Source organism: Bombina bombina, chromosome 2 (assembly GCF_027579735.1).
Source record: "Bombina bombina isolate aBomBom1 chromosome 2, aBomBom1.pri, whole genome shotgun sequence".
Taxonomy (NCBI): Eukaryota; Metazoa; Chordata; class Amphibia; order Anura; family Bombinatoridae; genus Bombina; species Bombina bombina.
Window position 1 is genome coordinate 409,895,212 of NC_069500.1, and position 24,870 is coordinate 409,920,081.

A 24,870-nucleotide genomic window follows, 5' to 3' on the forward strand; every position below is an offset into this window, starting at 1 on the left:
TCCCTGAAAGCTCAGGGTCTATGGTCTCGGGAAGAGTCTCTTCTCCCGATAAACATTCTGGAACTGAGAGCGATATTCAATGCTCTCAGAGCTTGGCCTCAACTAGCAAAGGCCAAATTCATAAGGTTTCAGTCAGACAACATGACGACCGTTGCATATATCAATCATCAGGGGGGAACAAGGACTTCCCTGGCAATGAAAGAAGTGACCAAGATAATTCAATGGGCGGAGGATCACTCCTGCCACTTGTCTGCGATCCACATCCCAGGAGTGGAAAATTGGGAAGCGGATTTTCTGAGTCGTCAGACATTCCATCCGGGGGAGTGGGAACTCCATCCGGAAATCTTTGCCCAAATAACTCAATTATGGGGCATTCCAGACATCGATCTGATGGCGTCTCGTCAGAACTTCAAGGTTCCTTGCTACGGGTCCAGATCCAGGGATCCCAAGGCGACCCTAGTAGATGCACTAGTAGCACCTTGGACCTTCAACCTAGCTTATGTATTCCCACCGTTTCCTCTCATCCCCAGGCTGGTAGCCAGGATCAATCAGGAGAGGACCTCGGTGATCTTGATAGCTCCTGCGTGGCCACGCAGGACTTGGTATGCAGACCTGGTCAATATGTCATCGGCTTCACCATGGAAGCTACCTTTGAGACAGGACCTTCTTGTTCAGGGTCCATTCGAACATCCGAATCTGTTTTCCCTCCAACTGACGGCTTGGAGATTGAACGCTTGATTTTATCAAAGCGTGGGTTTTCAGATTCTGTAATAGATACTCTGATTCAGGCTAGAAAGCCTGTAACTAGAAAAATTTACCATAAAATATGGAAAAAATATATCTGTTGGTGTGAATCTAAAGGATTCCCATGGAACAAGATAAAAATTCCTAAGATTCTATCCTTTCTACAAGAAGGTTTGGAGAAAGGATTATCTGCAAGTTCTCTGAAGGGACAGATCTCTGCTTTATCTGTTTTACTTCACAAAAGACTGGCAGCTGTGCCAGATGTTCAAGCATTTGTTCAGGCTCTGGTTAGGATCAAGCCTGTTTACAGACCTTTGACTCCTCCCTGGAGTCTAAATCTAGTTCTTTCAGTTCTTCAAGGGGCTCCGTTTGAACCCTTACATTCCGTAGATATTAAGTTATTATCTTGGAAAGTTTTGTTTTTGGTTGCAATTTCTTCTGCTAGAAGAGTTTCAGAGTTATCTGCTCTGCAGTGTTCTCCGCCCTATCTGGTGTTCCATGCAGATAAGGTGGTTTTGCGTACTAAGCCTGGTTTTCTTCCGAAAGTTGTTTCCAACAAAAATATTAACCAGGAGATAGTTGTACCTTCTTTGTGTCCGAATCCAGTTTCAAAGAAGGAACGTTTGTTACACAATTTGGACGTAGTCCGTGCTCTAAAATTCTATTTAGAGGCTACTAAAGATTTCAGACAAACATCTTCCTTGTTTGTTGTTTATTCTGGTAAAAGGAGAGGTCAAAAAGCGACTTCTACCTCTCTTTCCTTTTGGCTTAAAAGCATTATCCGATTGGCTTATGAGACTGCCGGACGGCAGCCTCCTGAAAGAATCACAGCTCACTCCACTAGGGCTGTGGCTTCCACATGGGCCTTCAAGAACGAGGCTTCTGTTGACCAGATATGTAAGGCAGCGACTTGGTCTTCACTGCACACTTTTGCCAAATTTTACAAATTTGATACTTTTGCTTCTTCGGAGGCTATTTTTGGGAGAAAGGTTTTGCAAGCTGTGGTGCCTTCCATTTAGGTGACCTGATTTGCTCCCTCCCTTCATCCGTGTCCTAAAGCTTTGGTATTGGTTCCCACAAGTAAGGATGACGCCGTGGACCGGACACACCAATGTTGGAGAAAACAGAATTTATGCTTACCTGATAAATTACTTTCTCCAACGGTGTGTCCGGTCCACGGCCCGCCCTGGTTTTTTAATCAGGTCTGATTAATTATTTTCTCTAACTACAGTCACCACGGTATCATATGGTTTCTCCTATATATATTTCCTCCTGTCCGTCGGTCGAATGACTGGGGTGGGCGGAGCCTAGGAGGGATCATGTGACCAGCTTTGCTGGGACTCTTTGCCATTTCCTGTTGGGGAAGAGAATATCCCACAAGTAAGGATGACGCCGTGGACCGGACACACCGTTGGAGAAAGTAATTTATCAGGTAAGCATAAATTCTGTTTTTGTGATTATGATTACTGGAAAAAACGCACTGACAATATCTGCCAATGGTCAGAAATCATCTGTCGAAAACAAGCACAAGATTGCGATCAACCCCTTTGTGTTTAACTGCTGCAAAGTGGTTAAACACATAGGTAAAGTCCTGCTTCACAGCAAATGCATTGCAGCTCCTAGGCAGAATATAGGTGGTGATTGGTGGTTCAAGCAACTGCAACTTTTGTATTATGAGGGGGTTAGATTTATAAAGATCAGTAATGCAATGCGATGACATAGAGCATGTAATTTTTTTTCCCATTAAGAAATATATTCATTATGCTATCCTGTATAGCTAAAGAATATATTTGTCTGTCAGAAAGTAGCTGTGTGTTGCAGACCTCTCGGGTATCTAAGGGAATACAGTTTACACCAATCTCAGAAGTTAGCAGTGAATATTTAGGCATCAGGAATTAAAGCTCTAATTTTTGTGACTAACCTTTTTTTGTCCTTTCTCTCTGTGTTGTAGCTGACTCTGCTTCAGGCGGCTGTTGTACTTTCTTTAGACTTTTCTAGTCCTAGTGGGCGATGTCAGAGCATCTCTAAAACAGCCTAATACTCTGTTAGGTGTGTATTGCTATTTATTATTCTGCATGCTTTACTCGCTCACTTGTCACAAACCATTCCTTTGTGCCCATGATTCGTCTATCTAATGCTGAATCTCTAACAATATTATCAGTGTTTTTATTCATTGATTTATTTTTTGTGCTTTTCGTCTCTGTGGTGTAATTCTGTTTCCTCCTTATGAATGAAGTGTTTAGTTATCTATTTTGTAAGCCGACTATTGCTTCAGATACTGATATCGTAAAATGTTTATAAAATATAATTACACATTTAAGGCCAGTTACGGGCAAATGAAAATCAGTTTATTGCGGTTGTTTGCACGCGTCGGGTTTATCGCTCGTATTACAAATTGAATGTAAATTGAACATGTGAGCGCAATCGCGATTTACGCTAGAATGATTACAGCATGCTCAGAGCTTTGGTTAATTGTTTTGTGAAACGAAAAAGTTGCAAAAACACATCAAAAATACATTACAAAAGTACAGTTACACTTATATTAAAAAAATTGCACAAAAAAGTCATAGGGGCTCAAAAGATATGATAATAAAAGGCAGACAAAGGGTTTTAACATTACATATATATATATATATATATATATATATATATATATATGTGTGTGTGTGTGTGTATATATATATGTACTTACACGTTAACACATAAATACATATGTACACATATATAGACATATACATAAGTGCATTAGAGTCCTTTGCTGTCAAGTAGAAGAAAACATGTTAAAGCATATTTATGTCTGTTTATAGCTATACCTATATATTTTTTCCCCTTTTTGCTCCATTGAATTCTATGGTGGAATACGTTAATGCGCGTGCTATATTCAAATTTAGGTCTTTTACGCACGTCAGGTTGGCATGCGAGAGAAAACTTTTTACTTTCAACTTGTAATACGAGCGCTACCCGACTCACACAAAAACCTTACTTCTAGCAGAGTTAGCACTTGATTAGGAACTTCAATTGCCGTTCCAGTTTAATCCAGCCCTTAATAGGGATGAAAATAATGTTTTTTCTTTTTTCTTTGTATGTCTATATCATGATGTCACCATTCAAAATGTTTCATAGTATAATTTTCATTGTTAATATACAGTATAAAGGAGTAGCTTGAAACTGCATATGCATAGTTGCCAACATATGGAGTATCCTGTACAGCTTGTTCCAAGCAAATAGTTGTGATTGTGGTTCATTCATACAGACTGCCTGACCTCTGGGTGTGTATGTGCGTGCAGGCAACCATATACCCATGGAATACCGTGCATGCAAAAGCAGAGATGCTATCTCATCTTCTGGAAATTTACATGACTTTGAGAGATGGAGAATTTTTGTTTTGTTCTTTATTTACTTTAAGAATTCTTGAAATTTGCAAGAAACCTTATCATAAAGAGCATAATTTGTTTCATATCTTATAGTCTATTTATGTTCTTTGCTTTATGAAAGTTTAGGAATTTTCCATCCTGTTTTCAAATTGATGAGATTTCTGAAGAATAGTTCCTACTAAGAAAAAAAAAAATATATATATATATATATATATATATATATATATCTTTACAATCTTTTAACTTTACATTGTTATTTACTCAATGAAAATTATTTTTGGAATGTGAATGAAAATGTTATGTAAAATAAAAGCTTATTTGCTCCTTAAGTCTTCCTGTTTCCCAGAAAGTTTGCACGTTCCTTGGATACCCTTTTGTTTTTTATTCATGTAGTTTTGTAACAAGTGTTTTTTCTTTAGCCTTTTATACTAATAAGTTCTTCAGTTACGTACAGTTACAAACACATCATCTACACATCAGAACATTGGAATTATGGCAGGATTGATTACCTTATTTAGGGCTAGATAACGAGTGGCGCGCTAACAGTTGCACGCAAGAGAAAGGCATGGCCAGACTGTTATCCGACAAACATTTGTCCGACTGATATTTGTGTGACGGATAATATTCCGACAGACAAATTGCCGTCGGATAACAGTCTGGCCATGAGATGGATAGAGGTAGATATGGATAGATACAGATCGAAAGATAGATAGATAGATAAAGATCGAAAAAATAAACAGATAGATAGATAGATAGTTAAAATCATGTCGCTGGGAGATGGGAACCATGGCTAGGTTCCCAGAAGCGGTTGCGGAGCCTGAGGCTCTGATTAGAACAGAGCACTCTAGAGCGTATCTGCCCTCAGCCGACGTCGGAACACAGTCTCTCGGACATATGTCTGACGGACAAATGTGCTTCGGCATTCTGTCCATCGGCATTTTGTCTGAGCACCAGAGAAAGGGGGTTTATTGCAGCTCTTTGCACGTGTCGGACGTAGCACACGTATTACAGGTTGAAAGTAAAAGTGTTCACTCAAGTGCAATTAAAGTTAACGCACTCCGTGTTAGCGACAGAGCTCTGGTTCAGGATAGTACACTTGAGAATATGCAATAAGGTTTGCACACTAGTAGGGTGTTAGGTTTTTTTTCCTTTTTTTTCTCCATTGAATTCTATGGTGGAATACGTTAATGCGCATGCAATATTCAAATTTAGGTCTTTTACGCACGTCGGGTTGCCATGCGAGCGAAAACTTTTTACTTTCAACTTGTAATACGAGTGCTACCCGACTTACACAAAAACCTTACTTCTTGCGGAGTTAGTGCTTGAGCGGGAACATTATTTACCGTTCCACTTGTAATCCAGCCCTTAATAGGGATGAAAATAATGTTTTTCATTTATTTATTTTTTTGTATGTCTATATCATGATGTCACCATCCAAAATGTTTTATAGTATAATTGTCATTGTGAATATACAGTATAAAGAAGTAACTTGAAACAGCATATGAAGTATCCTGTACAGCTTGATCCGAGCAAATAGTCGTGATTGTGGTTCATTCATACAGACTGCCTAGTGAAATTTTCAAAAGTCAAATTTTGCTTTTCTCTCCAAAGAGCATTCCCTGCATATCTGTATGTGCTAAAGAGACAAGCCCAGTGCAATATGGTACTGCATGACATGAGAATTCTGCTGCATTTACACTTTGTGCTTTCTATTTTATATCAATTTACATTTCAGATTAACTTTCATTTCATTTAAACTTTGCACTTTGTATTGTGTATTTTAATTTGAATATAGCAGTGTATTTAGGATTCTGATTTTTTTTAAATTATGATTGTGCCTTCACAGTTTCTGTGCAACAAATTAGGCTCATACTTTGTATATATATATATATATATATATATATATATATATATATATATGTGTGTGTATATATATATATATATATATATATATGTGTGTGTGTGTGTATGTGTATCTTTTATAAATTAGATTGCACTTTGTGTGTCTTTTATTTAAATTTAAACTGAAAAACTTTTAGCTTCAGTTTCCCAGAGAGCATTATTACGTTCTATGGGCCAGATAATCAAGCATTCTGTAGTTTGGAGAAAGATTATAGTGCTGACTTCAGGGGCAGAACTCACTTAATTTTCTAATAAAATGGGAGGAATATGGAAATCTCAGAGAGTTAAGAAATGCCTTCCATAAAAAGCAATGAAGCTAACTGGGATACAATATTTTACATGGGAGAGAGAAGGTAACTGGAGAACCCCTGGGCTGATATAAAGGCTTTGTTTGCATCAATACCAAATTAAACTGAAATGTTGCTTTTGTCTATATTGTATTATATCTTACTTTTCTGTTAGTTAAAATAAGTGTTTTGTGAATTTTGAGCAAACATCCCCTGCGTACAGCTGGCGAGACAAATCAGTGAGGCTAGCTTGTTTAAAATGCTTAGAAAATTTCACAAGACTTGTGAGGGAGCTTCAGGCATACACTGGGGACTCCCCTATTCAGATCAGGGAACTGCCCTGTCCCTCTCACTTTCTGAAACTGTCAGTTTACAGTGGAGAAAATACAAAGTGCAATGTAATCAAAGTGTAATGTAAATATAAAGTGCAATACAATGTATCTTGTAAAAGATATACAAATTATAATCCTAAATTATAAAAGTAACACAGAAACTTTCAAAGCATAATCAGAATGTGTAAAATCACTGCTAGCTCAAAATTGAAATGTATTAAAATACAAATGAGAAACTGCAAAGATTGAATGCAATAATACTGAGAGGACCCAATCTGAAATGTAATATAAAATGCAATGCACAAAGTGTAAGTAATGCAGTGTTGTATTGCACTAGGCTTGTCTCTGCTTCACATCCATAAATGAGAGATATCTTGCTGTGCTGGAGAGTTCCGCCCTTTTTCTTTTGAATATTGATTGAGTTCAGCCTATGTGAAGTCTGAACTACTATTTCTCTCCAAGCCTGAAAATCTTTGAATATCATTATTTTTTATTTTTTTTAACTTACATCTGGGCCTAATAGGGCTAAATAACATTCTAGTATGTCTCAAGTGTTGTGCAGCCAGTTAATGTTTCTTGTTTAACACAGTTCCTAGTTCTAAAGTTATAATATCTCACAAAGTTCTAGTATATTTTCCTATGATTAAATGCTATTTTGTATAAATGAATTAAAAGTATGTATTCCAAAATGTACAATTGTTTAAGTGGCTGTTGTGCCTTCAGCATTGTTTGTCAAACTTTATATTTAACCTCTGACCTTTTACTCTATTCTTAATCTTTCTTATTTACCTGTCAGTTACCAGGGTGACCCCTTTCAAAGCAGCTATGGATGACTATGACATAAGGTCTGCTGCCAGCATTCTGGCCTCTGTGAAAGAGCAAGAGGCTCGCTTTGAGCGTCTTACCCGTGCTCTGGAAGAAGAACGTCGCAATGTCTCACTCCAACTTGAGCGAGCTAATGTGCCCTCTGATCGAATGAGCATATGCAACATTGGCAATGGCCAACCACTTGCCACTGCATGGCAGCAGCTAGTCTTGCAGGTAATAGCCTGCTTTGTGTATTCCATTATCATCACACATGTCCCCTAAATACTTCATTCCAAAAGTAAAGATTTGCTTGTTTTTGAATTTGTCACTGTGTGATGAGAGTTAAAAGTATTGCTGGTTAAATGGGCAGGAAGGTCAAAAATGAAATGTGCATAGGTGCACTTCAATTTGAAACATAAGTATTTTTTGCAATATACTTCTATTGGCAAAAATGTTTATAGTAAAAGTCATTACTGTTTTTCTGCAGCATACGCACATATCCTGTGAGGGTCGTGCACCAGTATTCAAACAGCACACATTCTCAGAGAGTAAACAGTGGCTTGTATGACACAAATGACATATTTAGAATACACAACAGTGCCAGCTCTCTGAGAAGGGGTGCTGTTTGAATACTGTGCCCTCACAGGATATGTGCGTATGCTGCAGAACAACAGTAATAACTTTTACTTGAAGCATTTTTGCTAATGGAAGTGTATTGTAAACATATTTATATTTCAAATTGAAATGCATCCATGCACATTTAATGTTTGACCTTTCTATCCATTTACTTATTTTACATAGATAAGCATGTTTGAATTCCTGTCGCCATCTCATGCCTGTTGTTTGTGGCCTGAATACCTTTTATATATATTATGGGAGCCTAAAGCCTGCTGTTTAATATCTCCGGATTGCAATGGACAGAATTATGTGATAATATGTGATGCATATATTATGTGATATTATATGATAATTATAATCTTCATGAGGGAGAGTCTTGTATATAGAGGTGTATATGTATCTATGTATATTCAGTTTGTCAACAATGCTCATATCATTTGGTGATCAAAGCTGGATTTAGTCTACTGGTGCCCTAATCACATGTTAGTTTGATGTTTCAACCAACTTCAACCCAATGATGGCAACGCAAATATACATTTGATACTCTCAACACATAAATATATAATATTGTCTTAAAAAGAGCTTATTATTTCCCTGTATAATTTCTGATTGGATGTACTGGGCAGCCAAACAATATGTAAGATGACATGTACAAAAACATATCCACGTTCTCAAAATAGCACCGGTCATTTTGCAACATAGCTGGTAAATAGTAGTTACACTTTTGCGCACATTGTGTACAATAACTGCCATCCTTTTAAAAAATGACTATATTAAGAAATATTCATTATTTAAAATGTCAGTGTAGTAAGCCGTTAAAAAAAAAATAGTGGAGAAATAGTTATTCTTTGGGTAGTAAAATAAACAGTATTTATTTTAAACATTATTTCCTTGAACTTATATATATACTGTTCTCTTTGTAAATGCATTTTTGTTATAATTGTAGACATTAAAGGGTTACATATTGATAATGGAATTTTATTCTACTTCCACGTGCTCTAATTTACATTTAAACTATTCCTATGGCCATAATATGTCATTAAGCCTAACCTCTATATAAATGAAGAAATTGCAGAAATACCGGTGTTACGTGTACGTAACAGATTTGTAAAGTGTTCCATAGATTAGTATACTCACACACTCTACATACTCACAATGTAAATGAGTACTTTAGACATTTAAAGAAATAGGGGCCTATCTATCAAGCACCGAAAGAAGCTTGACGGCCCGTGTTTCAGACTCGCCAGAAACAGCAGTTATTAAGCAGCGGTCACAAAGACTGCTGCTCCATAACCCTGTCCGTCTGCTCTGAGCAGGCGGACAGGAATCGCCACAATTCAACCCGATCGAGTACGATCAGGTTGATTGACACTTCCCTGCTGGCCGCGAGTCTGCAGGGGGCTTGTGAGCTGCTGGTGCAATGCTGAATACAGAGAGCGTATTGCTCTCCGCATTCAGCATGGTCTTGCGGATCTGATCCGCATTGTCGGATCAGGTTCGCAAGACCTTTGTTAAATAGGGGCCATAGTCTAGACAGGAATCGCCACAATTCAACCCGATCGAGTACGATCAGGTTGATTGACACCTCCCTGCTAGTGGTCGATTGGCCACGAGTCTGCAGGGGGCGGCGTTGTACCAGCAGCTCTTGTGAGCTGCTGGTGCAATGCTGAATACGGAGAGCGTATTGCTCTCCACATTCAGCGAGGTCTTGCGGACCTGATCCGCATTGTCGGATCAGGTTCGCAAGACCTTTGTTAAATAGGGGCCATAGTCTAGTCAAAATTAAACTTTTGTGATTTAGACAGAGCATGCCATTTTAAGCAACTTTCTAATTTTATCCTATTATCAATTTTTCTTTGTTCTCTTAGTATCTTTATTTGAATGTAAACGTAGAGACTTCTGATTGGTGTCTAAATGTAGCCACCAATCAGAAAACGCTACCCAGGTGCTGAACCAAAAATGGGCCGGCTTCTATGCTTACAGTCCTTCTTGTTCAAATAAAGATAGCAAGAGAAAGAAGAAAATATAATAATAGGAGTAAAATTAGAAAGTTGCTTAAAATTGCATGCTCTATCTGAATCATGAAAGTTTAATTTTGACTAGACTATTCCTTTAAGAGTTGATTACATTCTTGAACTTGTTTTTGGCACATAACAATTTCTGAATGTTGTCTGATATTGTCCGTGTGTTTTTCCAGCAATCAAAATTATAAAAAAAAAATCAATTCATGTATACATACAATTTACAATCTCTTTACAGGTTGTATAAGGAGTTATACATTTATATTAATGTTCTATTTTGTGAGAAGTTTGTCATTTAGATTGGCATTAAAAAGTAACTTAATGTTAAAGGGATAGGACTTTTAAATTCACTTTTATTTTCAAATGTGCTTGGTTCTCTTGGTATTCATATGCACATATTATACACTAGTGGAGCTAGCTGCTGATTGGTGGCTGCTTACATTTGTCTCTTGTTATTGGCTAACTAGATGTGTTCAGCTAGGTGCCAGTAGTGCAATGCTGTTCCTTCAGCAAAGGATAACAAGAGAATTAATCAAATTTGATAATATAAGTCAATTGGAAAGTTATTTAAAATTGTATTTTCTATCCAAATCATGAAAGAAAATTTTATGTTTTCTTTGATCATGGTGGCAAATAGGCTTAATTGCTAAACATGATTTAGTAACAAATATTTTAATTAGTAAAGGGTTAAATTCCTGTACAATTACATTAGTCAGGAGTAAGAACACACCTAATTAAATAGTTAATTAACTAAGAATTATTAGACCTAGACCAATGAGAGTGTTCATTGTGATTAATTACATCCAGTGTGGAGAGAGTCTTATCTATAATTATGGTATCATACCGAAACGCGTCAGGTGTCTGTGTTATGATAGAATTTTATATTTTTATTCTTCTTTCATGTTTTCTAAATATGTATTAGATTTTTAGTATTTAGAATTGGTAGCTTTAACGTGCCTTAAATAGGCGGTCTAATCTTCAAATATAGGACAATCACAAAATGCCTCTCCCATTTATACACTTGAAACTCAAAACTGTTTTAGCTATGGAAAACAACACAAAATCATTATTTACCTTATTAATGTTTTTTATTTTTTTTTATGTACACAATGAAAGATAAACAAAATGGTGATATTGTGGGTGTATTGATTACATCACAGGTTGAAAGACTTGTATGTTGTTTGATCTTTTTAAATAGTGTGTAGTGTAGCGATGCTAACAGAGGATATTGTGCAATTCACCTGTTCTGCTAGAGAGAGATGTCTAGATGTCTCTTTAAAGGGACATTGTGCACTAGATTTCTCTTTGCATAAATGTTTTGTAGATGATCCATTTATACAGTGCATCTGGTATTGTTTTTGTAAAAATGTATAGTTTTGCTTATTTTTAAATAACATTGTACTGATTTACAGACTCCTAACCAAGCACCAAAGTTTTAGATGCATACTGATGTCTACAGACTCTTGTTTGTGTAAGAGTCTTTTCATATGCAGGGAAGGGGGGGAGTGTCTGCCATCCATGCTTTCCCTGCACTTTTCAATGGATGACCCAGCCTAACCTCATCAACAGTGCTAAACTGGGAGCTTCTAATTACATTTTTAAAAGGTTTTATGGTTGATTTTTTTAGATCAGCATCTGTGCATATTCTTCTTTATAGTAGTGTCTATCACATGTGGTTATATAAAAAAAAAATGTGTACATTGTCCCTTTAAGGGATTTGAACAGGGACATGGGTGCAGTGGGAATGTGTTTTTGTTGGGATATTGATTTCACTCATTATTAATAGTGCATAAGTACTTATTATTACTTTTTTAATATTTGAATTGATTGGCCAGTTTGGTTATATGGCAGTAATTTTAGTGTGCTTTGTGCATGTGCAAAACTAGTATTACATTTTTAAAAAATGTTGGGTATCCAGTAATAATTAAAAAAAATTCTTCTTGTGTTGCAAAGTATTGTGAGTTTGAATTGTGATCAGAACAAACAGGAGTGGCACATGTTAAGTATACGACCATTTTCCACAATCCAATAATGTAAAAAGTGCTGTCAAACAATGAAACGTGCTGATCATTATCAAGTGATAGGTTCTATCAACATCTTAATATGTAATACTTGAGACCCTAAAGGGTTATTAGTTTGCGCTCTTACCCAATAGATAGATAGATGGATAGATAGATACTTTCCCATCAGCAATGGGCATTATCATGCTTATGTGATTGGTTTATTCTCTTTCATTTCTAAAGTGACAACAAGTTATGCTTTACAGAACTGTGGTAATGTATATTATATATCATTACATTCTAGAAATGACATCTGTTGAGAAGACAGAGAGACATACAGATAACCAGGCCCTAAAATATGATACACATTGTAAAAAAAACATATAATTTTATCTTCAGTATTATTCCATAACTGACAGAGACCTAGTCCCTGCGCTGTGTTTCCAAATAAAGGTATTTTCTTAACTCTCGCTGATGATTTGCTTAGCGCAAATGATTGCCTATTCATGTCTACCACAATGCAACTCACACTTTATTTATGACACTCAAATTACTGTGATTTCATATTTTGAATAGACTATGACAGAAAACCAGACAGGGCAGCTGTTATAAGTTTAAGTTAGTGTTTGATTTTGATCTTTAAGGCAGTTTAACAGTTAATAAAATTAGGAAAATGTGCAAATGTCATGAGCAATTGTATTGTTAGTACAAACAGTTACATGATCTGTTACTCCACATGACTTTTTAGTTTGTGACAACTTAGGGCTTGAACATAAACCTGTTGCAAAAATGAAGCCAATGTATGGTTACAGGGCTGTGTTAATGTGTCTTCTTATGACAGCAGATACTGACTAATGTTCCCCCTAAGGTGCGCAGTGTCACGGCCATGCACCTTCCCTCTCGGTGTAGTGCAGTCTGCATGTCAGGCCTGTGACACCGGAGGGATGTGGAAAGTGAGGTACAACTCTCCCCCTCCCTGCGTGACTAACTCCAAGCAGTGCAGACCTACCAGATGAGACCTGTCACTTCCTCAACGTGCTGCCCATATTTCATACCATGCAGCCTCTTAGTAACCACCTCTGAGTATAGCCTGCCAGATCATGGATGAGCTCAGCTTCAAGGTGGAGTTGGAGTACAGCGAGTTGGAGTACAGCGGTGGCTTCCACCTGAGGTACAGTCGCAGATTTAAGGAAAGCCGTATCCCAGCTCACCCCATTATTGTCAACTTTGTTAGAGAAAGTCATCAAGAGAAAATGCACCCTTTATGGTGTGTTTTATGTCTATTTAAGTACAATGTATAATTATTTTTATCTTTTGGTACCCAATAATAATAATGGTATATTAATTATTTAATATTATTAAAAGTTAATGCCAATAACTGAACCATTCACACAAAAATATGCAAGAAAAAAATGTATTGTTAAGGTGTATCAAAATTTGTAACTAAATTGTTCACCAAAAATTATATTTTATAAAAAAAAAAATTGTAAGTAAATTACACAGGAATAAATTGTATTAACTATGAACAGGGTAAATTGTAATTTAAGTAATAATAAATTGTATTAACTATGAACAGGGTAAATTGTAATTTAAGTAATAATAATAAATTGTATTAACTATGAACAGGGTAAATTGTAATTTAAGTACACTGGATGTGCAAAAAAAGTAAGAAATTTGTACTTAAAAGTACAAACTTAAAGGGACACTAAACCCAATTTTTTTCTTTAATGATTCAGATAGAGCATGCAATTTTAAGCAACTTTCTGAATTACTCCTACTATCAATTTTTCTTCATTCTCGTGCTATCTTTATTTAAAAAGTAGGAATTTAAAGCTTAGGAGCTGGCCCATTTTAGGATCAGCACCCTGAATAGCGCTTGTTTATTGGTTGCTTAAATTAGCAAACCAATAAGCAAACATAACCCAGGTTCTCAACCAAAAATGGGCCAGCTCTTAAAAATTCCTGCTTTTAAAATAAAGATAGGAAGAGAACAAAGAAAAAATGCTAATTGGAGTAAATTAGAAAGTTGCTTAAAATTGCATGCTCTATCTGAATCATTAAAAAAATTGGGTTTAGTGTCCCTTTAATTGTTGTTTTTTCATAAAATGGGCGTTCCATGGGCGTATATGATTTTTTTTCTCAAATCCCAGCATAATTTTATAAACATTTTCGCACTACAATTCTCACTATTTTTCCCCGCAAGTTAAAAAGTGTTGAGTTTTCACCAAAATACTCAAAACACTAATTACTCTGAATGGAAAACCTATGCATCCAAAAATTACAGTGAATTTAATATACAGTGTACTGAAAACAGTGTAATTTGATTTGTATTAAGCGTAATATTCATGTTTTAAAACAATCTGGTTTCCCCCCCCTGTACTTTGCCCTACATTGCATACTTTTACGTAGAAGAGAGCTCGCCTTATTTGTATAGGAGACAGCTCGCCACTCACAAGCCCCTTTTTTTAATAGAATCCCATGAGGGATGCCCCTGCAAGTGTTGGCTTGGAAAACCTCAGGGTCTAAGTAACAGGATTAAGGTGCAAACGTTTACCATCAAAACTAAGTCCTTCACATTCTTGTGATTGATTAATAAATGTACATTTCCTGGGTTGCATAGTGTGCTAGTGGCGCTGGTGCAATTATTTTTAGCTGCACTAGCAGGTTTACAGTCAGGGTTTATTGCTGTGGGGGTTTAGAATTAAGGTTTATTGCAGCTTGGAGGTCCGGTGCACTGTAAAGCAGTGGCACATCTAAAATTTAGATACCAGTGTTTTCAATTTGTGTGAATGGTTTAAAGCAGTGTTTTTGAACCAGTGTGCCGTGGCACACTAGTGTGCCGTGAGAGATCCTCAGGTGTGCCGTGGCAGACTGACAACAGTGCGGGGGTGTCCCTCTTTCAAATTTTTAAATATTGGGAGGTATGTGACAGGCTCATCAGGTATCATTTACAACCATTACATTGACATTCATTCACAAACAATCATAATGATTGTGACTGTGAATGATTGTCAATATGTCATGTATAGTTTGTAGGAGGCATGGCATGACAGCACAGTACAGTGTGTGTGTGTATATATATATATATATATATATATATATATATATATATATATATATATATATATATATATATATATATATACAAACACTGTATATATATCCTGTATTAGGCTACAATTTGTGATTTTGCAAAATTTTTGGATGGTGGTGTGCCACAGGATTTTTTAATGTAAAAAAGTGTGCCACGGCAAAAAAAAGGTTGCAAATCACTGGTTTAAAGGGACAGTGTACACAAATTTTTCATATAACTGCATGTAATAGACACTACTATAAAGAAGAATATGCACTGATACTGATGTAAAAATCCAGTATAAAACCTTTTAAAATGTACTTAGAAGCTCCCAATTTAGCACTTTTGATGAGATTAGGCTGGGACACCCAGTGAAAGGGGCTGGGAAAGCAAGAAGTGCAGACCCCCCCCCCACACACACACACACACACCCCTTCCCTGCATATGAAAAGACAGATAACATAAACAGGAGCCAGCAGGAGTCTGTAAATGCGAGTATACATTTGACACTGGGGGCTTGGTTAGGAGTCTGAAAATCATCACAATGTTATTAAAAAATAAGCAAAACTATACAATTTTACAAAAAACACTCCCAGATGAGCTATATAAAGGGATCATCTACAAAACCAGGGACGAAACTACAGGGGTTGCAGAGGTCGCAACTGCTTAGATTCTTGCACCTGGGCCCTGTGGTTTCTAGTTACGCCTCTGTACAAAACATGTATGCAAAGAAAAATCTAGTGTACTCTGTCCCTTTAAGGACTCAAGATTAAGATAAGGGTAGTAAACAATAGGGTTTCTGGAGGTCAAGTCACACACAAAAAAAGTGACTAGGTTTTGCTGCTGTTGAAAAAAGGTTTTTGCACTTTGCTTGATAGTAATAGGAAGAACAATTACTGCCTATCACCAGTAGTAAAACAAGGATATCTGCAATGTTATTATTTTTTATTGGATTTTTGTATTGCAGTGTTTGAATTCCTATAGAAAGAATTTCACTAAGTATGACAAACCAGATAACTGCATACGTTTGTTTTCATGCAGTATAGCAGCTCTGCAGTTTGTCTGTGCAGTTAGCACAAGAGTTTTACTTCTCACTTTCCTTCATATCACAATAATCTCAGTTATATTTTCATATGAAACAACATCCATCTACATTTCACTTTGAAACTTCATAGTAGCAAGAAATGAGTGTGTGACATAGATGGATACTTACAAAAGCTTTGACAACCACTGTTTAGGTTCCCATCAAAATACTCTGAAATAAGCTGAAACCTCTGCATTGCCGTTGAGTATTGCAATTTTACCATCCAAATCTATTACAAATTAGCTGGACTTGTGTCCTAAGAAATTTCATTTCACAATACCTCTTTACCCTCCATTTGATGTATGCACTATAGGATTCCTTATCTATACTCAGGCTTGTACAATATTAACCCTGGAATGATGTATAAAGACTGGACCCCTATGTGAGCATGAGTGTGCCAATATCACTCAGAGATACTCCAAAAAATAAATCTTGGCCAACTCTATTCAACCCTGTTCTCCATAGGACATGCATCTAAATTTTGGACAACCTGAGCTTGTTCAGTTACATATATACATTTTATTCCAGTAGATAATGATACCTAACTTCCCTAAGATATCTCTGAGGAGTTAACCTGCAAGATGACATTGACATTTAAAGGAGAAGTGCAATCACTCTAGGTTGCTGGTTTTAATACCTGTACTCAGACCTCCCTAACAGGCCAGATTTTCCGGATCACCTTGGGTAAAATAACCGTTTACTAATCAGCTAATAATTTTACCTGTGCTCCAGTTAAGATATCCTCAAAATCTGGCCTGTTAGGGAGGCCTGAGGACAGGTTTGAAAACCACTGCTCTAGGGGTTTAATGGTGTATTTAATGGTGCTTTAATGGTGTATTCCTATTTCTCTTTGCTAAAAACATCATTATATTCAGTCTTATACTTTTGTAAGCGTTCATTTTAACGGTACCCTTTGGAAGCACATATCAGTACTTTTTAAAGGCTTTATTGTTTCCTCAACAAACTGTATTCTTTGGAATCCTACTGCTCTATTTTCTGTGATAATAGGTTCCACAAGAAATGTGCCCTTAGAGTTCTCTATTTAAAGTGAGATATAGGTTGCAATAAGATATCAGTTAAAGGGACAGTTTACTCAAAATATTTCTACCCTTTAATTTGTTCCCAATGATCCAATTTACCTGTTGGAGTGTATTAAATGGTTTACAAGTAGCTCCTTTACCCTTATATTGGCATTTGAAATAGTTGATTTAGCATGTGGTATCCCCACCTATTCTGAAAGTTTGTGGCCGCAGGTCCAAGCTATAGATAAGCTTTGTAAACACAGCCAGTAGAAGAAATTGCACTCCTAGTGGGATATAGCAGAGATAAGGTAATACAATGTTGATTTTCCATTGTTCTCTCCAAGTACTGGTGATTGTTTTATGGACAGATGTAAGATAAAGAAGCAGGTATATGTGCACAATGTGATATAGTAATGAGATCTGATTATACCTACAAGCTCAACCTATTTTATTAGGCTGTGGCTTCAAAACACAAAATCAGAGCTTTAATATACACAAATAAACCTTAAAAAGCAAATTTTCATTTTTTTTTTTTACTCTGCAGTTGGTAAAAAAGCAATTGTAAACACATTAAGGGAAAAACTATTTTACAGTATACTGTCCCTTTAATTATAAGCCTCTACCGACTCCCATCAAATGAAGATTAACATTAGAACCTCTAAGATTAATTTCTAATTTAAACATGAATCAAGCAAAATCAATGTTAATTTATTTTACCATAAGCCACCAAATAGCATGAAATATTAGTACACAACTTGTATATTGTTAGATCCTTGAAGCATTACATATTAGTTATAGAGCCCTTCCATCATCTGAAAACAGCTCTGTCTGCGTTTGTCTGTTAAGAGAAAATAAGGCAAATGTTTTACAAGACCTATAGATTCACATTCAGTATATGTGCTTAGTCTATTAGAGCAATGGTATAATATAGTCAGTTGTCTCTTAAAATGATGTTGCCAAATGTAACTTACCTCCTAAAGGAAACCTAATGCTACAATGACACTTTCATGATTCAGATAGAGCACCTTCCAATTTACTTCCATGATCAAATCTTGCACAATTTCTTTTATTGATTTAACAAACAGCTTAATACAATTAAAAAAATAAACATATTGGCAAATGGACATCAAAGAAATTTGCTTAAATATCATACAAACACAACAATGGTCCATACAACAACCAGATTAATCTATGTCACATAAGATATTTATATATCTTAAACTGAATTAAGAAAAAGCTATTTCTAATTATAATAATATAATTTTTGCATTTCTATGATTGACCAAACTAAACAAAAAATAAAAATAGAATACAATCAACCTCTCCCTATAGAGAGCAAAAACTTAATATTTTAACAACTAACATTAAGGGGTCTATGATGCCCCGTGTTTCTGGCGAGCTCTGAGGCGGCAGGCAGACATAGACGAAAATCAACCCAATCCAATACGATCGGGTTGATTGACACCCCCTGTTGCAAATCTGCAGGGGGCGGAATTGCACCAGCTGTTCACAAGAACTGCTGGTGCAATGATAAATGCCAACAGCATATGCTGTCGGCATTTATCAATGTGTGGCGGACATGCTTCGCTATAGCGGATCATTTCTGTCCGCACAATGACAAATGGACCCCATAAAATTGTCATTTGTAAACAAGAGTCAATATTAAAATGTTGCACAGTCTTTCTATATGCACAGTTTCTGAAGCCCAAGTTGTGCAAGTTCTCAGTGTATATACAAATACTAGTTTGTTATCGGTTTACAGCTGTCACAGTTGATAGAAGGGGTCTGGCAAAATGAGAAAAATCAACTGCTTATTGGAAATTTTGTGTAAGTGCTATTGCATTGTCTTTTTATTATGCACTTGTTATATATGCAATTCTACTGCATTTTTATGGTCCTAAAGTTTAGGCAAGGATCAGTCACTCCTCAGTTTAGATAGTCTTAAAAATACTGCTTGTTTTGGTTCTGTCTCCCTTCTCTTCTGGAATACTTGTAGCAAATCTCTTCTGTTCTGCAAGGCTAGTAGCAAATCCATTCTCTTCTGCAAGGCTAGTAGCAAATCCATTCTCTTCTGCAAGGCTAGTAGCAAATCCATTCTCTTCTGCAAGGCTAGTAGCAAATCCATTCTCTTCTGCAAGGCTAGTAGCAAATCCATTCTCTTCTGCAAGGCTAGTAGCAAATCCATTCTCTTCTGCAAGGCTAGTAGCAAATCCATTCTCTTCTGCAAGGCTAGTAGCAAATCCATTCTCTTCTGCAAGGCTAGTAGCAAATCCATTCTCTTCTGCAAGGCTAGTAGCAAATCCATTCTCTTCTGCAAGGCTAGTAGCAAATCCATTCTCTTCTGCAAGGCTAGTAGCAAATCCATTCTCTTCTGCAAGGCTAGTAGCAAATCCATTCTCTTCTGCAAGGCTAGTAGCAAATCCATTCTCTTCTGCAAGGCTAGTAGCACATTTAAAGGTGTAGTAGTTTCAATTATGATGAAAATTTTAATTTTAAAGGCTCTTTCTTATATATCATAAGGCACTTACTATGGAATTTGCATCTGCATTAGGTCATTCTCTACCTACAGATTCCATCCTTTCTCCACCCAATATGTGCTATGAAATTGTGCCGCGCTTCTTACAAGCTGCAGACCAGGTCCACCCAGACCAACAGCCTGTCCAGTCCTGCTCACAAGTTTCCAACTACTCCTACTCCTTGCTACGTGAGAGCCTGTCCTGTTTGCATATTCATTCTGTTCCGAATACATGCTGACCCGGTCTGCTACAGACTACAAGACTGCAGCATCCTCTACAGTTTGCTTGGCTCATCCATATAAAACTTACTTCTATGAACATGTTTTCATAGTTTTATAAGTGCAATATATTTGCATCACTTTTTGCATAACCATTTGATAGAAACATTACATTGTACCCTCTTCTATTTTACACCCTTTAGATTCCATGTCAACATCTATTCCAGTTACCCACTACATATGACTAACAGCCGTATTCTCAGAAGTGTAAGTTAAATCACGTGCCCCATGAAAACCTTGCTTTTTTTGTGCATTCAACAAATCTAGCTGCAAATATGATCTCTATGCTGGCTGCATATGGGCTAAATGCTAATTTTGTTTCACAAAGCACGTACATGCATAAACTAAGTCAAGCCATTAACTTCAGAGTACTACACTGATGTTAAGCAGTAAACTCTAAAGCCATTGAAGATAAAGCAATCAGACCCAAGTTCTTGTATTCTCTCTCAGTCACATGCCCTCTCAGATATTAGACCATAACAATGGCACCAGTTCAGCTACATGTCTACATCAGACCTAAGACTAAACTTACGGCCCCACAGCCCCTATAATCCAAAAAAGGCGCTGCAGCCCATTACTCATATACCCACATCAGATCATGCCACTGGCCCAGCAGCTCCTCTTTGCCACATACCCCCACTGGATCACACAACTACCCCTACATCCTGTCAGCCAAAAGCCAACATCAGATCAGACCCCTGGCCCAGCAGCCCCTATGTCAGTCACTTATGCATAACAGCAGGGAATTGGTGTAAAGCGGAGTGTAAACCCACCTTACCTTGAAAATTAGTAAACTAAGCAGAACACCTGAGCTTAAACCTGGAGATTCATGTTCAGATGTGGCAAGTACCAACGTATCTAAGTAGTAAACGTGCATTTAGCATTTGTTTTTTAAAGAAATGACAAATATGGTTGCGGGTAGCAGCATTTGTCTCTTTTCAGTGCTGGATTTATTCATATAATAGTACAAATCCAGATCTTTGTGTGCGGCACTATTAAAAAAATAAATCCAGCTCCAAAAAGAGCCAGAATCCACTACCTGCTGCCACATTCGTCATTTGTTTATAAAAAAAGAGAATGCCAAATGCTCACATCTACTAAATAGTGAGCAGTTTGCATTGTCATATCACCAATTAGCCTAAAATATGGCATATATGGTTTAAACATTGTTTTTATGACTTGAGCAGACCCAAAGACAAAAAAAAATAATAAAAGGATTTGTTAACAGCTGGTTTATAAGATTGGAGACTTCCATATTTCTAAGAATGTACATTTAAATGATAGTTTTATTTTACAACACATTATTTACTCTATATATGTAAAAAGCGTAATCTACAGATGATTACAGATCCAGCAGCAATTATCAGGTTTAACAAAAGAATGCTTTAGCAGACAGAATATTTTCAGGATGAAAATCCAGTTTTCATTGCCAGAAATTGTTTTCCCTTCATTGACCTTGTGGATGAACCTTTACTAAACAGTGAATATTTGGTAAGTGACATCTATTGTGTGTGTCCAAATGCCTTGTAACAATGTTTCAGGTCTTTACTTTCTTTTATTTCAGTAGTTATTATTTCCTCCTTAAATTAGCTCAACTAGACAGCAAATAACAATGAATATAAATTGGAGTGGTATCTTCCAGAAGATTGACAACCTGTGCCCCTTGATTAGATTTTAATCAACAGCAAAGCATTAAGAGCCTATTGTACTGAGCACTTTAACAACCCCACTAATGATATCAGGTTATCATATTGATAAGTTCATTGTTTGCCAAGTGCATTCAGAATAGATTTCAGTGTCACTGTGCAGATGTCTCTGGTCTTGGCAGGGTTTTATGGCAGCTCTCCAGACTGACAGTTCTGGGATTTTCTATGATGATTTCACAGCAACAAGCTTATGTAGACTCTCTGTAGACTTCCATTTTACAGTACAGAGTAATCTTTATTCCTTTACTGATGAACATGTGCAAACCTGGCTATTAGTAATAAGCAGGTGCTCAGCTAATCAATGAAATAAAAGTGTGAAACCATCTGTTGTCATGTTGCTTACCATTCACCTTTCTTACCTATAACAATTAGAAACTGAAGTAGAATATATTATTCATCTGGAAATCTAATTGTAATGGCTTTTTATTTCTGTAGAATTATTAGTTCTACTCCTTTTGACCTTTAGCTAGATAAGGCTACACTTCCTGAGGTCACGGTCATTTAAGTGCTAAATTATCTACTAATGAGTTCTTTACAAACGAAGCAGAACATATGCCTGAAATCAACAAGCTTACCATTTGCCCAGGTAAATAATTAAGCATAAACATTGAATGAACACTTTGGAATGCAGCACACAAGAAATATTACAACTTTCTCAATCAATGCATAGGTATTATATTATAATCTTATATACTGTATATTATAAACACACACAAATATATATATATATATATATATATATATACACACACAGTATATCTATCCCAAAGAAGATGTACATTCAAAAGCATAATCCACCTGCAATGTTCGATAAACATTTGTTATGTTATATTGTCATTATATGATGATTTGTTCCTCATATGAATGGGCAATATGGATAGATTGAACCAATGAGTTGAATAGAATCCCAAGTATTATATGTTTCAAACATACCTACAGAAAAAAGTTTATTGATTTTCTGGATGTACAACATCAGGTGCCCTTGGCACCCCTCTATTTCGTAAGGTGACCAAGCGTAACACGATCTTACATGACACGAGCTGCCATCCTCCCTCCCTGATGTGTAATGTTCCCAAGGTGCAGTTCTAGCGGGTGATTCGGAACAACACTGATAAATACAAGTGTGAACAACATCTTAATGAAATGATTAATAGATTCTTGAAGAGAGGATATAAGCAAAATCGATTGGAAGAGGCACTATATGAGCTTGTATTGTCCACACAAAACCAAAGTGGGTAAAAAGAACAAGAAAACCTAAGACTCTCTTTCATCACATGATATGCCCTTGATAAAAGGTGAAATTACAAAGAAAGTAAAAACAGGAATCATCACTATTGTAGAAGGATCCACAACTTCCACTAGTAGGTTATGATGTACCTAGAGTGGCTTTTAATAGGGGCAGGAATTTGAGACACTTACTTATTTACACAGACCCTGTGGGTAGTTATGACCAAACTGCTTTGATGAAGTTAAGTTGCACTAGCTGCAAAAGCATGTTACTAGGTACTACTTTCCAACTTCCAACTAAAAAGTATAAGATAAAGCACTTTGTAACATGCACAACCAAATATATTATCTATTTGCTCAGTTGTTCTTATGGACTTTTATACGTTGATAAGATGGTAGACGATGCTAGAACCCATTTTTCAAACCAGTGGTCAGCCTACACGTACAGCTATACGTGTGGGAAAATCAGAAAAACCTGTAGCACGTCACTTTGTCACTTTGTCACTCAATTAAAGATCTGAGATTTGTTATAATCGATTATGTTCCCCCATTGAGATGGGGTGGTGATAGGGCTAAACTCCTGTTACCGAAAGAATCAAAATTGATTTATTAACTTGATACCATCGTGCCTAATGGCATGAATATTCATACTGGCTGGAAGAGCTTCTTCTAAGATCTTGACATTCGACTAATGAACATGACTCTGATTTAACTAATGTAAACAATACTTAAAGGGACAGTTAACTCAAAAATGTTATCTCCTTTAATTTATTCCCAATGATCAACTTTACCTGCTGGCGTGTATTAAATGGTTTACAAATTATTCCTTTACCCTTATATTGGAATTTGAAATAGTTGATTTAGCCTGTGGTATCCCCACCTATTCTGAAACTTTCTGGTCTTAGGTCCAAGCTATAGATAAGATGTGTAAACACAGTCAGCAGAAGAATTTACACTCCCAGTGGGGAATAGAAGAGATAAGGTAATAAAATGTTAATTTTCTATTGTTCTTTCAAGTATTGGTCTTTGGATTATGGACAGCTATAAGATAAAGAAGCATGTATATGTACATAATGTGATAAAGTATTGAGATTTGATTATACCTACAAGCGCAACCCATTTTATTAGGTTGTGGCTTCAAAACACAAAATCAGCTGCTTTATATACATAAATAAACCTTAAAAGCAAATTCTCATACATTTTATACTCTGCAGTTGGTAAAATAAAAAGTAATTGGAAACACCTAAGAGGGAAACAATTTTACAGTAAACTGTCCCTTTAACCGTTTTTCACCCCTACATACAGGAGTTTTTTTTCTTCTCTTTTATCCTACAAGACTTTTACTCCACTGAGGTGCAGTGTGAGGTGTATTGTTTCCTACGTACCGGAGTAATGTTAATCTTGTTTAGAGACTGCTCCACATTATTATAATTAGAATTTCCCTCCTCAATATGTACATTTGATTTTAATTGTTTCTTTTAAAATCTTTTTTGCTTAAGTTTGCTTAAATTTGATATTATGAGGATCAATAATAATGTGATGATGAGGCTGGTGTAAGCGCACTATATTGACAGACAGATTAATTAACCATTTTGGATGAGTTATTTATGGATTTAGCTAAAGGCCGATAGAGGCAATTAAATTACATTGGGTTAATTACAAATATAGTGAGATATAAATTGACCTGAGAGCCGTACTATACAGTGACACATGGATTTGTTTACTTTTGTATCCCTGACTTATAGAGTGCCGTGTCGGTGGTCACATGATTAGTGACCAGTGCAGCAACTCTCGTCCTCCTTTCCATATTTATAGGTCATATATGTATTAAGCAACAGGCCATATGAGAGGTAATTAAATACTATGGTGCTAATCATTA

The 24,870-nt window shown here is 36.3% G+C and overlaps 1 protein-coding gene across 2 annotated transcripts in view; it reads left to right on the forward strand.

The window, feature by feature from the left end:
• ARVCF (ARVCF delta catenin family member) overlaps positions 1-24,870 on the forward strand; it is a 929,071-nt gene that overhangs the window by 449,154 nt on the left and 455,047 nt on the right. Inside the window, exon 1 of one of the 2 annotated variants that reach the window (XM_053701912.1) lies at positions 7,450-7,680. The exons of the other annotated variant lie outside the window; for it this stretch is intronic. Coding sequence (XP_053557887.1) covers positions 7,465-7,680 — 216 coding nt within the window. The 5' untranslated portion in view covers positions 7,450-7,464. Of the gene's footprint in view, positions 1-7,449; positions 7,681-24,870 lie in introns of those variants that run through there. 2 annotated transcript variants of the gene reach the window in all.